The sequence below is a fragment of the Penaeus japonicus genome, unplaced genomic scaffold (genome assembly GCF_977035675.1).
Source record: "Penaeus japonicus unplaced genomic scaffold, GWHDUDI00000001_assembly GWHDUDI00000018, whole genome shotgun sequence".
Classification (NCBI taxonomy): domain Eukaryota; kingdom Metazoa; phylum Arthropoda; class Malacostraca; order Decapoda; family Penaeidae; genus Penaeus; species Penaeus japonicus.
The window spans coordinates 37,067,080-37,079,387 of NW_028234420.1; the positions used below are offsets into that span (position 1 = coordinate 37,067,080).

At 36.9% G+C, this 12,308-nt stretch overlaps 1 protein-coding gene across 1 annotated transcript; it reads right to left on the reverse strand.

The window, feature by feature from the left end:
* Positions 1-437: 437 nt before the first annotated feature.
* holn1 (CD2 antigen cytoplasmic tail-binding protein 2 homolog holn1) lies at positions 438-9,448 on the reverse strand. Its single transcript, XM_043024766.2, has 7 exons — positions 9,317-9,448; positions 7,938-8,169; positions 3,858-4,024; positions 3,008-3,178; positions 2,446-2,640; positions 1,571-1,700; positions 438-964 (listed from the first exon to the last, which is right to left on the reverse strand). The coding sequence occupies exons 2-7, from the start codon at positions 8,167-8,169 to the stop codon at positions 780-782; spliced, it is 1,080 nt and encodes a 359-aa protein (XP_042880700.2). The 5' UTR covers positions 9,317-9,448; the 3' UTR covers positions 438-779.
* Positions 9,449-12,308: the final 2,860 nt, after the last annotated feature.

The following is a 12,308-nucleotide window of genomic DNA, read 5'->3' on the forward strand; positions in this document are numbered from 1 at the left end:
GTTATAATCTTAGTCGAGTGAGCCATTAGACTGATGAAAACTAATTATCTCATATGCTGTGGTATTTGCCCGGAACCGTATATTTTACATATAGTAGTTACCCGTTTCTCAGTAACAGTAATTTCATTCCCAGGTTTTGTTGTTCTTCATGCATTTAATGGCTGAATTAACTGTAGGTTCTGCATTCTGACATCAAAAATAATCACCATATACTTTTTGTACTGTTTCATAGCCTCTTCAAAACTGCAAAAGATCTGCTATTGCAAGCTTGATTTAAACGCTCTTCTTCACATCTATCCATACAATTCTCTCATGCATTACTTTTCCAAATGATGTACTAAGAACTAGTATTTATTTCTTCCTAGTAACTTCATTAAGAAACTTCACTTGTTAACATTTTCCTCTGTAATCTAGGATTGAAAAAAAATCAACAGCCATGTGTTTTACTTTTTATAATAAAATTAACATATAAACACTGAAGTATGAATTATTCAGTAGTATCATTTGTTTTCAAATCAGATTTCATATTACTGTCCATATCAACATAACACTAACCTTTAATGATGATATATAATCACATTTCCATAAGGCTTTATGTTCTCCAACAGAGTCTATCTGCTAATTCCAATCTCAAATGCATATAAATAACTGCATGAACATTAAGACTGAAGAACCACTTAAACTTTCCAAATACTGTGTCTTTTCTATATACCTTTTAAAAGAGAATGATATAACAAAGTTTAATCTTCAATAGTCTAACCTCACATACTCAAACGGTGCTAAACATACAGGTCGAAATCGATGCGTCTCGTAGAGTACCAAGAGGGGCCGGTATCCGTAGTTTTCCGCACAAACCCCCCCTTGCTGAAATAGCCAGACTCTTGCCACTGCAACATTTTCTCGCTGGTGAAGGGGCCGTGTATCTCCGCGTCTTCCTTGTCTTCCCAACGTAGCTCCCATTGGACTTTTGAAAAAGATAATATTTGAAAGATAAGTCAATGAATAGTATCATGACAGTGTATGTGTTCCTTAGATTTATTAGCAAATGCAATAAACTTGTACCAACAAGAAAACAACAACAAACAAACAAACAAAAACAAAACAAAACAAAAATAAAAAAAATATATAAAAAAAATATATATATAAATATATATATATATATATATATATATATATATATATATATATATATATATATGTATATAATATATATATTTATAATGTAACAATAATATTACATTACTATCATTATGATTATTAATTCTTTTATTAGTATTATCATCATTATTATGATTAATAATAATAATAATAATAATAATAATAATAATAACAAAAATAATAATAAATATAATATTACAAATGCCTGTAAAAAGCAAACTCACAGACACACACACACACACACACACACACACACACACACACACACACACACACACACACACACACACACACACACACACACACACACACACACACACACACACACACACACACACACACACACACACACACAGATACAGACAGACAGACAGACAGACACAGACAAAAACTAACTAACTAACTAACTTACCAATTGCATTCTCTTGGATTGTGTCATTTGAACCCTCTTCAGCATCTCCATTTTTACTGTCCTTTTGCCCAGTATCATCTGCAAACATGTCCATCGAAGGTGCAGCAGCCGGCGCCTTTGCTCTATCCAGCTGGTGTGGATAACAGACCACAATGAGTTTGATGTAAAAGGAATTTCACTTTGGTTTTACTTCATTATGTAATAGTTTTTTTTATCAACCACCTTGATAACACTATTTGCTGTAGGGATTTCAGTCACCTATGAAAATTTCTGTGCATGTATATCTCATTTTAAACAGTGTATTAGTTTTTCTATAGCTTTATTCTTTTTTTAATTTGCTGCACATCAGAGATATTAAATGCTCAATCTGTATATTACAAGCAATACAAATGCTTATACGGTTCTGGGATCCACTATAGTCCAAAAAATAAAAAAAATAAAAACGATACATCAACCATGCTAAGAAATGCCCATTACCAAAGACCTGAATAAATTCTCAGGTTTCTGAAAGCACAATTTTAGGACTTCCATTTATATCCTTTTAAGCAATCTGTTTCTTCTCCTATAGCCTTTAGATTATTTTTGTTTTGTTTTGCAGCTGTTTATATGATAAGCAGTTTTCACTAAGATCACAAGGCCATTGTCTTTTTATTCCTCTCCACAAGTATTGAAAACATCTGCTAATTATAACTGGATATCAGAAACTGTATAATTTTATCAAATTGCACGAGAATTATCATTACAGTAATTGCAGGCTTTGTGTCAAATAACATCAAGTCTCCATAAACATACCATCTAAGGTAATTAAAAAAATGCATCACAAATATAATCACAAAAGGTATCATCTAACAAACTGTACACAAGACGATCCTTACCTTTAAGTTAATCATTTCATATGTTTCTTGATAGATGTCCATGTTGCCTGTTCCCATGATGCTGTTGGCCAACTCTGTCAGTCTGAGGAAGTCTTTCATGTTGTCGTCACCGGCCGCGTCGTCAAGCTTTCCCGTCTTCTTGAGTTTCCATCTTTGTGCTGATGATATTTTCTTGTTCTTGTTGCCACCTAGTCTCTAGACGACAAGGAAAATGGAAAGGTAATGGGTATGTGTGGAAAAATATTACCATGTATATTACATCTTTTATCATGCCACAGATATTCAGGTTTGACATGAGCTTACGCACGCACAAGCCCACGCACAAGCACACGCACACACACACGCACACTCTGTCATTTCAGAAGAAGATAAAAAAAAAAATTGCATTACTGATTCGATTCCTTTTTCATTTCTTCCAGAAAAAAAACAAGCTCTATTATATAAAAACACACACACACACACACACACACACACACACACCACAAACACACCACACACACACACAGAGCACAACACAACACAACACCCTTCCGAACCAGAATCCCCAGAATCTCCTCCATACCTTTAACGCTTTGGCTAAGGTCTCGCCAGGCTTCAAAAAGCCAATGATTTCCGTGTAGTTCTTCTGCAAAAAATCGCTCATCCCTTTGCCCGACGGAAGCTCGTTGTCACTGCCTCCCTCGCTTTCAACGTCAGATCCATACTTATTCACCGCCTCTTCTTGATGCTTTACCTGGAATTCAGATATGTCAAAGAATGAGTGTGTGATCTTGGCTAAAGATAAAAATTTAATAAATAAATAAAAATGGGGCATATGGGTGACTGGAAATTCTGGTTCAGATATTTAGGTCATGGGTCTAAACATATGTAACAAGATTTAACAAGAATGAGAGTGTGAGCTTGGATGAAACAAATAAAAAGAAAAATGGGGCAAATGAGTGCCTAGAAAGTTAGGGCTTCGAAATTTACCTATAAAATCCAAATATATACTAGGAAAAAAAAGATTTAAAATGGTTAGCTTGAAACTAATGGCCATGAAGTGGCTGTGCCCAAGATTCCAAATTGCCAACTCAAACAGTACTGAGATATCTGTGACCTAAAAGTTTAACATCTTTTTCATAGTTCAACATGCTTTTTTGCATCTGAAGCATAGGATCAAGTCTTGTATTTCAAAAAGAAGAAGAAGAAGAAAAAAGTTTGTTTTATACATTATTTGTGGTCCTTGAACATATGGTACACTGGCACTTAAAATAGTTTCATGAGTGAGTTACCTAACTATCCATATCTATTTACAAGGACATTCAAAATATCAGATGTCTCTCTCTTACTCTACAAATCATTCACTACTGAGGATACAAAATACTTTAAAAAACAAAAACAATAAAAATAAATAAATTAATATATATACATACCTTGACCCAATCAATATCATCTAACCACGCATCCTTAATCTCTTCACTATTTTTCTTGAAATGATAAAATCCGTCCCCATCGAAGTGACCTTCTTCCATCTCCTCCTTCATGTTGAACGGCATGATCTTCGTTTCGCCTTCAAAATCTACCGTGCCTTCTTCTTGACCTGAAATGAAAAGAAAATTCACAAAATTAAAATTACGGGAAGGAATTTGCTGCAAACTCTTGGTCAACTTCACCTACTATGTTGAATTGAAAGGTTTTATTTCCTGATTTTGGAAAAAGAGAAGCAGAAGGAAACACTTAGTAAAACTGGTTATGTAGACCAGGCAACGTCATGGCAACTATATGTAGCTATATGCTACATCTTTTCGGTCCTAGTAAAGAATTAATGTATTTGTTGTTTTTTTCAATCATTTTCGATTAATAACATGTAATCCCATTTACTTCTCAAAATGCCAAACATTCTTTCCAATACATTTTATATATTAGAAAATCCAACTCTTTTTTTGTGAGTCACATTAATTTCTTTCAAATTCTGCAACTAGTCAGAGTAAAGAATTCTTGACATATTCTTTACACTCTCTGACCATTCTACTTCTTTAATACTAGCACTCCTATTAAAGTTACCTTTGTAACTAATAACCACAATAAAACCTTTTCAGTTTGGCTATCATTTTCCTTTCATTAACCCTTCTACTCATATTCCACTATCTCTGTATGACACCATAATAATATCAATTATCATATCTAATTGTACTATTATGAGTGAGTAGCAGAACAGTGTGGATGTGCTTATATGTTGCTCTCAAAAATTCACTAAGATTCTCACCCTTGCCTGCATAGAGGATAAGAGAGAATGGACATAGGTCAACATAGTGTACAAGGAACTGAATGATCAAGAAAATAACAATGATTACAAAATAGGAAAAAAGATTGAACAAAAAACAACTGGAAAGTAAGAAGTGGAATCAAAGGAGAGGGAGGAGGACAAATGCTAGGTCAGCTGTTTGTTGAACAGCCTGGCCCAGCTGCCTCCAAGATGACCTTGAACGGACACAAACAACCCTAAGAGTCCACAATCTTCCTGTTTAGACCAAGGAGGAGTGAAAGAAACACTAGAATAGAAAAATGTTTTAAACACAATGTGAAAATGCAATTTGTATGTTAAACTTGACAGAAAAAAATGTCATAAATGGGAAAATGTTTGTTTGAGCAGTAGGAAAGAAATCTTAAGTCAAGCAGATGCATATATATATCTAATAGGAAAAGTTAAAGAGCTAAAAAGAAGTGGTCAAGACATTATTCAAAAAGGACTGAAGTTGGTGCAGAGAGGATTGCAATCATAACAATACAAGCCTTGGAACAGAACTGGAAAAAAAATAAATGTGATGAAGTATCAGTCATCAGTTTCTTGCAAGAACTAATTAGAACTGAAGAGAAAACTATTAAAATGGCTACAAATAGTACAAGAAAGTAGTTTTGAGAATGATGCTAAGGAAATAAGCCATATGGGTGAGCCAAAAATCAGCACGCCTAAAAGGTGTGATGAGGTCATGTGTAAAGCAGATACCTGTAAAAAATACAGGAAATAAGCATAATGAAAAAATTGTACAAAATAAAAGTGAAGGAGAATATAATTCTAAAAGACCGAACTAAAAGAGTTCAAGATTCAGTGCTTGAGTGAAATAAAATCAAATAAAAATCAAGACTGTGAAATAATAATAAAAAAAAAAAAACTAAAAGATGCTGCTGTTAAATATGACAGCACAAAAGAAGAAGAGGTTTCCAAGAAAATAAAAATGTAAAGGTAAAGAAAAAGAATGAACAAACAAAACAAAGAGTCAGTCCATTATACCGCAACACAAAGAGGAACACAATACCATTGAAATGACATTAAATAAATAAAAAATACAGAAAGATAGTGAAAAACAAATATCCCAAGTAGAAAAGTCTAAAACCTTTAAACTTAAATCACAAAAAAAATTGACTGGGCGATAATGAATAAATCACTTGAGGAATCACTGAAAGATACTGAAGTCCTGCTAACAACAGATGATATGCTGGTGAACTTCTACGATGCTTGCAAGGATGTTTGCAAAAGATTTGTGCGTCCAAAAAAGAACCGAAACAAAAATTTTATACCAAGAGATAAAATAGTACTATTGAGAAACAATAATAAGAGAACGGAGAAACTGAATGTGACAATAGATCATGTCGAACAGGAAAGGATTATAGCAGAGATTAAAGAAATAGAAGACAGACTAAAAAAAAAATCTATAAGTAACCAAAAAATTAATGAAAAAAAAAGAGCATCAGAAGCAATAAAGAACAATGTAAAATGCTTATTTTTCCTAAAGCATACAACAAATTAAAGAGAAGAGCAGAAATTGGGTCCCTTGAGAATAACGGTGCTTTGGTAACCGTGGAAGAAATCCTTGGACATTGGGAATATCCCTAATTTACTGAAGGAAGGTAAGTAAGGTATTAACGTCTCCCATAATAAATTTTTTTGAAAGGGTTTTAACCCATTCGCGCTGGATGACGTGCTGACACGTTTTGTGTTTTTTGCGTCAGACGCTGGTGACAAGATATCTAGGCAAGGTCGGCGCTCAGGGTGAGCGAGCGGGCAGCCCAGGCTCGCGGCTGGTGTGCCCGAGTCTTGAGGCGTTAGGCTTATGCGTTCGAAAACCCCGTCATTACAACCATACAAAGCCGGAATCGCCTCAGCGTAAATGGGTTAAGAAAGAAAGAAAGAAAGAAAGAAAAAAACTGTCCAATATTGAGAACAAGGAAACAAGATAAATCCTGGAACCATGGTTTCCATAGCGGTAGATCCTGCTTATCCCAAATTCTAACGCAATGTGAATACATATGAAAGGATCTGACTAAAAATAGGAAAGTAGATATAATATACCTAATTTTCGCAAAAGCTTTTGATAAAGTAGATCACAGAATTTTAATTCACAAAATTGAGGACCTTGGAATCAGTGAAAAAGTGGAAAGATGGATACAAAATTCCCAACAAAATACAGGCAAAAGGTACAGATAAATGGATTTTTCTCTAACAAATCAAATATATTAAGTGGCTTGCCACAGAGGTCCAGTTCTGGGGTCTCTGTTGTTCCTAATTATGATTGGTGACACTGACAATAGTATTAACCACTAAAGAGTAACATCATTTGCAGATGGTACAAGGATAAGTACATCAATAAATTTATTAGATATGGTAGAGAAACTAAATGAGGATCTACCTACCATCTGTAATTAGGTAAAGGAAAATAATATGAAATTCAATGCTGATCTATTTAAAATTACAAGGTATAGCCCAACTGGAAATCTGAGCCCAAGATCATATTTGGTTGAGGGAATAGAGATTAAAGAGGAAAAAATAGTAAAAGATCTAGGCCTTTATAAAGCAATGACATTAACTTCAGTCACCACATAGAACAGACAATCATAAAATGAGATATTATGAGTGGATGGGTGACGAGGGCTTTTAACGCAAGGGACCCAGAATACCTTCTACCACTATGGAAAACAGTAGTGATTCCAGGATTGGAATATCAATGCCAATTATGGAGTCTAAATCTTACAAAAGATTTAATGTTACTAGAACAGGTTCACAGAATTTTTACAAGAAAAATAGGCAACGTGATAGGTCTTACCTACTGGTAGAGACTTTTTTCATTACAAGGACAGAGAGAAAGATACTTTGTTATATAATTATGAAAGATAATTGAAAATATAGCAACAAATCCAAGAGATGTAAAGGAAGTAAGATATTCCCCCAGGCAGGGAAGAACAAGGAAACTGCACAATTAAAGTTTCCTAATAAATGGCTCTTAACTGTTTAATAGTGTGCCAAAGGATAATAGAAATCTAACCTAGTGCACTGTGGAAGTGCTTACAAGAAAATTAGATGACTGGCTTCAGTTTCATGCAACTGACCAAAGGTGGGCAGTTCCCCAGGATGGCCCCAGCATGAGGCACTAGCATGTCTCATACTAGAGCGTACACCAAGTAAGTAAGCATTATTCTTTACTCCACTGTTACAGAAAAGACAAAGAGCATGTTACCATCAATGTCTTCGTCTCGTAGCACATCATAGTTTTTTCCTCCTGGTCCTCCATCTTCCTCATCATCGTCGACATCGTCGTTGTCGTCATCTTCCTCATCAGAATCCAAGGTGTGTTTCTTTTCTTTGACGGGTAATACATCTTCTCTCTCGGAATACTTTACTCCTTTCGATGGGACGTAATCCTCATCGTCATCATAACTGTAGGGACCTGGGGCTCTCTTTCTTGACATCTGAGGAATCAAAGTATTAGCAATAAGAAGAAAAATCCAATCCATTCACTTCACTTGAAGAATCCATTTATGTAAATATCACTATTCATAGAATATGTGATAAAATTAATAATATAAGTAATCATACTAACAAAATAGCAAAAGAAAAATATAGCTATGGAACAAAAAAATATGGTAAACTTTCTAGAGATCTTCCCCTTTTCTTTTATCTAGATTGCTAGATATCAATGTCTTCCAAAACTAAATATTTGAATCAAGTATAATTAAATACTCTACATGCAGCCTGCCAGACCCCTACCAAAGGCACTAAACAAGATAGAGCTTAGACTTATCCCTTATTTAAAGATACATAACCTGGAAGGTCTACAGGGTCAATTTTGCAACAATACATATACATGTGGAGCTTTTTTGATTTGTGACAGGCCATTGGCCATTTACTCAGGCAGGTGTCCTCTAAATATTTTCTTTTTTCTTTGCTATGAACCAATTTTGGAAAATGGTAATGGTTCCTTGCTTTTCCTGACACTGAATAAAAGATATCATATGATCATTTAGGACTGTTCACATAAGATGGGTCCATTGTCTATTTTACTCAATGATAAAGTACCATACCAAATTTATACCATTTCTCAATCTATTCTTGTAATTCCTTACCCTTTGATATGTAAAGAAATCACAAAAATTGAAACATCTCAGAAAAGTAATTGTGATTTACTATATCACACAGCACAAGAATGAAGGTTAGTCCAGAAGATGAACAGCTGAACAAAGAAATATTGGAAAGCTACTGTCTTAGCAAATAGTTATAATCTTCCTTTACCACTCAGAGGAGGAAAAAAAATAAGCTATAAAAATGAAGAACAGTGCAAACGCTTCATCAACTCGGCAGATAAAGTATGAGTAGCCATGCCTTCAGAGAGCCATAAAGAGTGCCTCTAAACACAATCATAATCCTAAAATAACTCATAAAAGACAAATACTTTGGCAAGTCTCAACTAAATATATAAAAAAAACACCATCTCATAAACCTTATCTATATACCCTCAAGCCCTCAACATAAGCCGACCCTCCGACACTCAAATACAACCCCTCACACCGTAAAATCGGCGTAAATTTCACGAAAAACACGAAAAATCCGAAAAAATACCTCGAGCTCAAACACGTTCTGTTTTCAGGCGAGTTTTGATCCGCTGTCTCGCCGCCCGACCTTCGCCGTCCTGCGAGGTTTTCAGGACTCGGGGGTAGGTAGTCGGAGATACCCTTTTTTATTAGTTTACTTGAATTTATGCGGTGTAATTACTATATATTTGATTTTACTATTTTATTTCTTTTTTTATCTCATCATCAAAGTTAAGATTGAAGCAAATTGCTCCAAATAAAACGAGAAAACGAAGGCATCCCATAAGTTTCCCGCAAAAAATGGCGGGGATTCGTCTCCAGAAAGGTAAACAACAAGAAAAACGTCAACGCGACGCCGTTCAAACCGCCGATTCCATTGAACATTTACTCCTGCACTGTTCAAACCGCCGATTCCATTGAACATTTACTCCTGCACTGTTCAAACCGCCGATTCCATTGAACATTTACTCCTGCACTGTTCAAACCGCCGATTGCATTGAACATTTACTCCTGCACTGTTCAAACCGCCGATTCCATTGAACATTTACTCCTGCACTGTTCAAACCGCCGATTGCATTGAACATTTACTCCTGCACTGTTCAAACCGCCGATTGCATTGAACATTTACTCCTGCACCGTTCAAACCGCCGATTGCATTGAACATTTACTCCTGCACTGTTCAAACCGCCGATTCCATTGAACATTTACTCCTGCACTGTTCAAACCGCCGATTGCATTGAACATTTACTCCTGCACCGTTCAAACCGCCGATTCCATTGAACATTTACTCCTGCACTGTTCAAACCGCCGATTCCATTGAACATTTACTCCTGCACTGTTCAAACCGCCGATTGCATTGAACATTTACTCCTGCACTGTTCAAACCGCCGATTCCATTGAACATTTACTCCTGCACTGTTCAAACCGCCGATTGCATTGAACATTTACTCCTGCACCGTTCAAACCGCCGATTCCATTGAACATTTACTCCTGCACTGTTCAAACCGCCGATTCCATTGAACATTTACTCCTGCACTGTTCAAACCGCCGATTGCATTGAACATTTACTCCTGCACTGTTCAAACCGCCGATTCCATTGAACATTTACTCCTGCACCGTTCAAACCGCCGATTCCATTGAACATTTACTCCTGCACTGTTCAAACCGCCGATTGCATTGAACATTTACTCCTGCACTGTTCAAACCGCCGATTCCATTGAACATTTACTCCTGCACTGTTTAAACCGCCGTTTCATTGAACATTTACTCCTGCACTGTTCAAACCGCCGATTCCATTGAACATTTACTCCTGCACTGTTCAAACCGCCGATTCCATTGAACATTTACTCCTGCACTGTTCAAACCGCCGATTGCATTGAACATTTACTCCTGCACTGTTCAAACCGCCGATCACATTGAACATTTACTCCTGCACTGTTCAAACCGCCGTTTCATTGAACATTTACTCCTGCACCGTTCAAACCGCCGATTTCATTGAACATTTACTCCTGCACTGTTCAAACCGCCGATTTCATTGAACATTTACTCCTGCACTGTTCAAACCGCCGATTGCATTGAACATTTACTCCTGCACTGTTCAAACCGCCGATTGCATTGAACATTTACTCCTGCACTGTTCAAACCGCCGATTGCATTGAACATTTACTCCTGCACTGTTCAAACCGCCGATTCCATTGAACATTTACTCCTGCACCGTTCAAACCGCCGATTCCATTGAACATTTACTCCTGCACCGTTCAAACCGCCGATTCCATTGAACATTTACTCCTGCACTGTTCAAACCGCCGATTGCATTGAACATTTACTCCTGCACTGTTCAAACCGCCGATTGCATTGAACATTTACTCCTGCACTGTTCAAACCGCCGATCGCATTGAACATTTACTCCTGCACTGTTCAAACCGCCGATTCCATTGAACATTTACTCCTGCACTGTTCAAACCGCCGATTGCATTGAACATTTACTCCTGCACTGTTCAAACCGCCGATTGCATTGAACATTTACTCCTGCACTGTTCAAACCGCCGATTCCATTGAACATTTACTCCTGCACTGTTCAAACCGCCGATCACATTGAACATTTACTCCTGCACTGTTCAAACCGCCGATTCCATTGAACATTTACTCCTGCACTGTTCAAACCGCCGATTGCATTGAACATTTACTCCTGCACTGTTCAAACCGCCGATTGCATTGAACATTTACTCCTGCACTGTTCAAACCGCCGATTGCATTGAACATTTACTCCTGCACTGTTCAAACCGCCGATTGCATTGAACATTTACTCCTGCACTGTTCAAACCGCCGATTCCATTGAACATTTACTCCTGCACTGTTCAAACCGCCGATTGCATTGAACATTTACTCCTGCACTGTTCAAACCGCCGATCACATTGAACATTTACTCCTGCACTGTTCAAACCGCCGATTCCATTGAACATTTACTCCTGCACTGTTCAAACCGCCGATTGCATTGAACATTTACTCCTGCACTGTTCAAACCGCCGATCACATTGAACATTTACTCCTGCACTGTTCAAACCGCCGATTCCATTGAACATTTACTCCTGCACTGTTCAAACCGCCGATTCCATTGAACATTTACTCCTGCACTGTTCAAACCGCCGATCACATTGAACATTTACTCCTGCACTGTTCAAACCGCCGATTCCATTGAACATTTACTCCTGCACTGTTCAAACCGCCGATTGCATTGAACATTTACTCCTGCACCGTTCAAACCGCCGATTCCATTGAACATTTACTCCTGCACTGTTCAAACCGCCGATTCCATTGAACATTTACTCCTGCACTGTTCAAACCGCCGATTGCATTGAACATTTACTCCTGCACTGTTCAAACCGCCGATTCCATTGAACATTTACTCCTGCACTGTTCAAACCGCCGATTCCATTGAACATTTACTCCTGCACTGTTCAAACCGCCGATTCCATTGAACATTTACTCCTGCACTGTTCAAACCGCCGATCACATTGAAC

Coding starts and splice junctions, on each gene's coding strand:
- holn1 (XM_043024766.2), bottom strand. CDS start 8,169: ATGTCAAGAAAGAGAGCCCCAGGTCCCTACAGTTATGATGACGATGAG. Junction 3,179..3,857: donor ATGATATTGATTGGGTCAAG/GTATGTATATAT, acceptor TCTGAATTCCAG/GTAAAGCATCAAGAAGAGGC. Junction 1,701..2,445: donor ATGAAATGATTAACTTAAAG/GTAAGGATCGTC, acceptor TATCCACACCAG/CTGGATAGAGCAAAGGCGCC.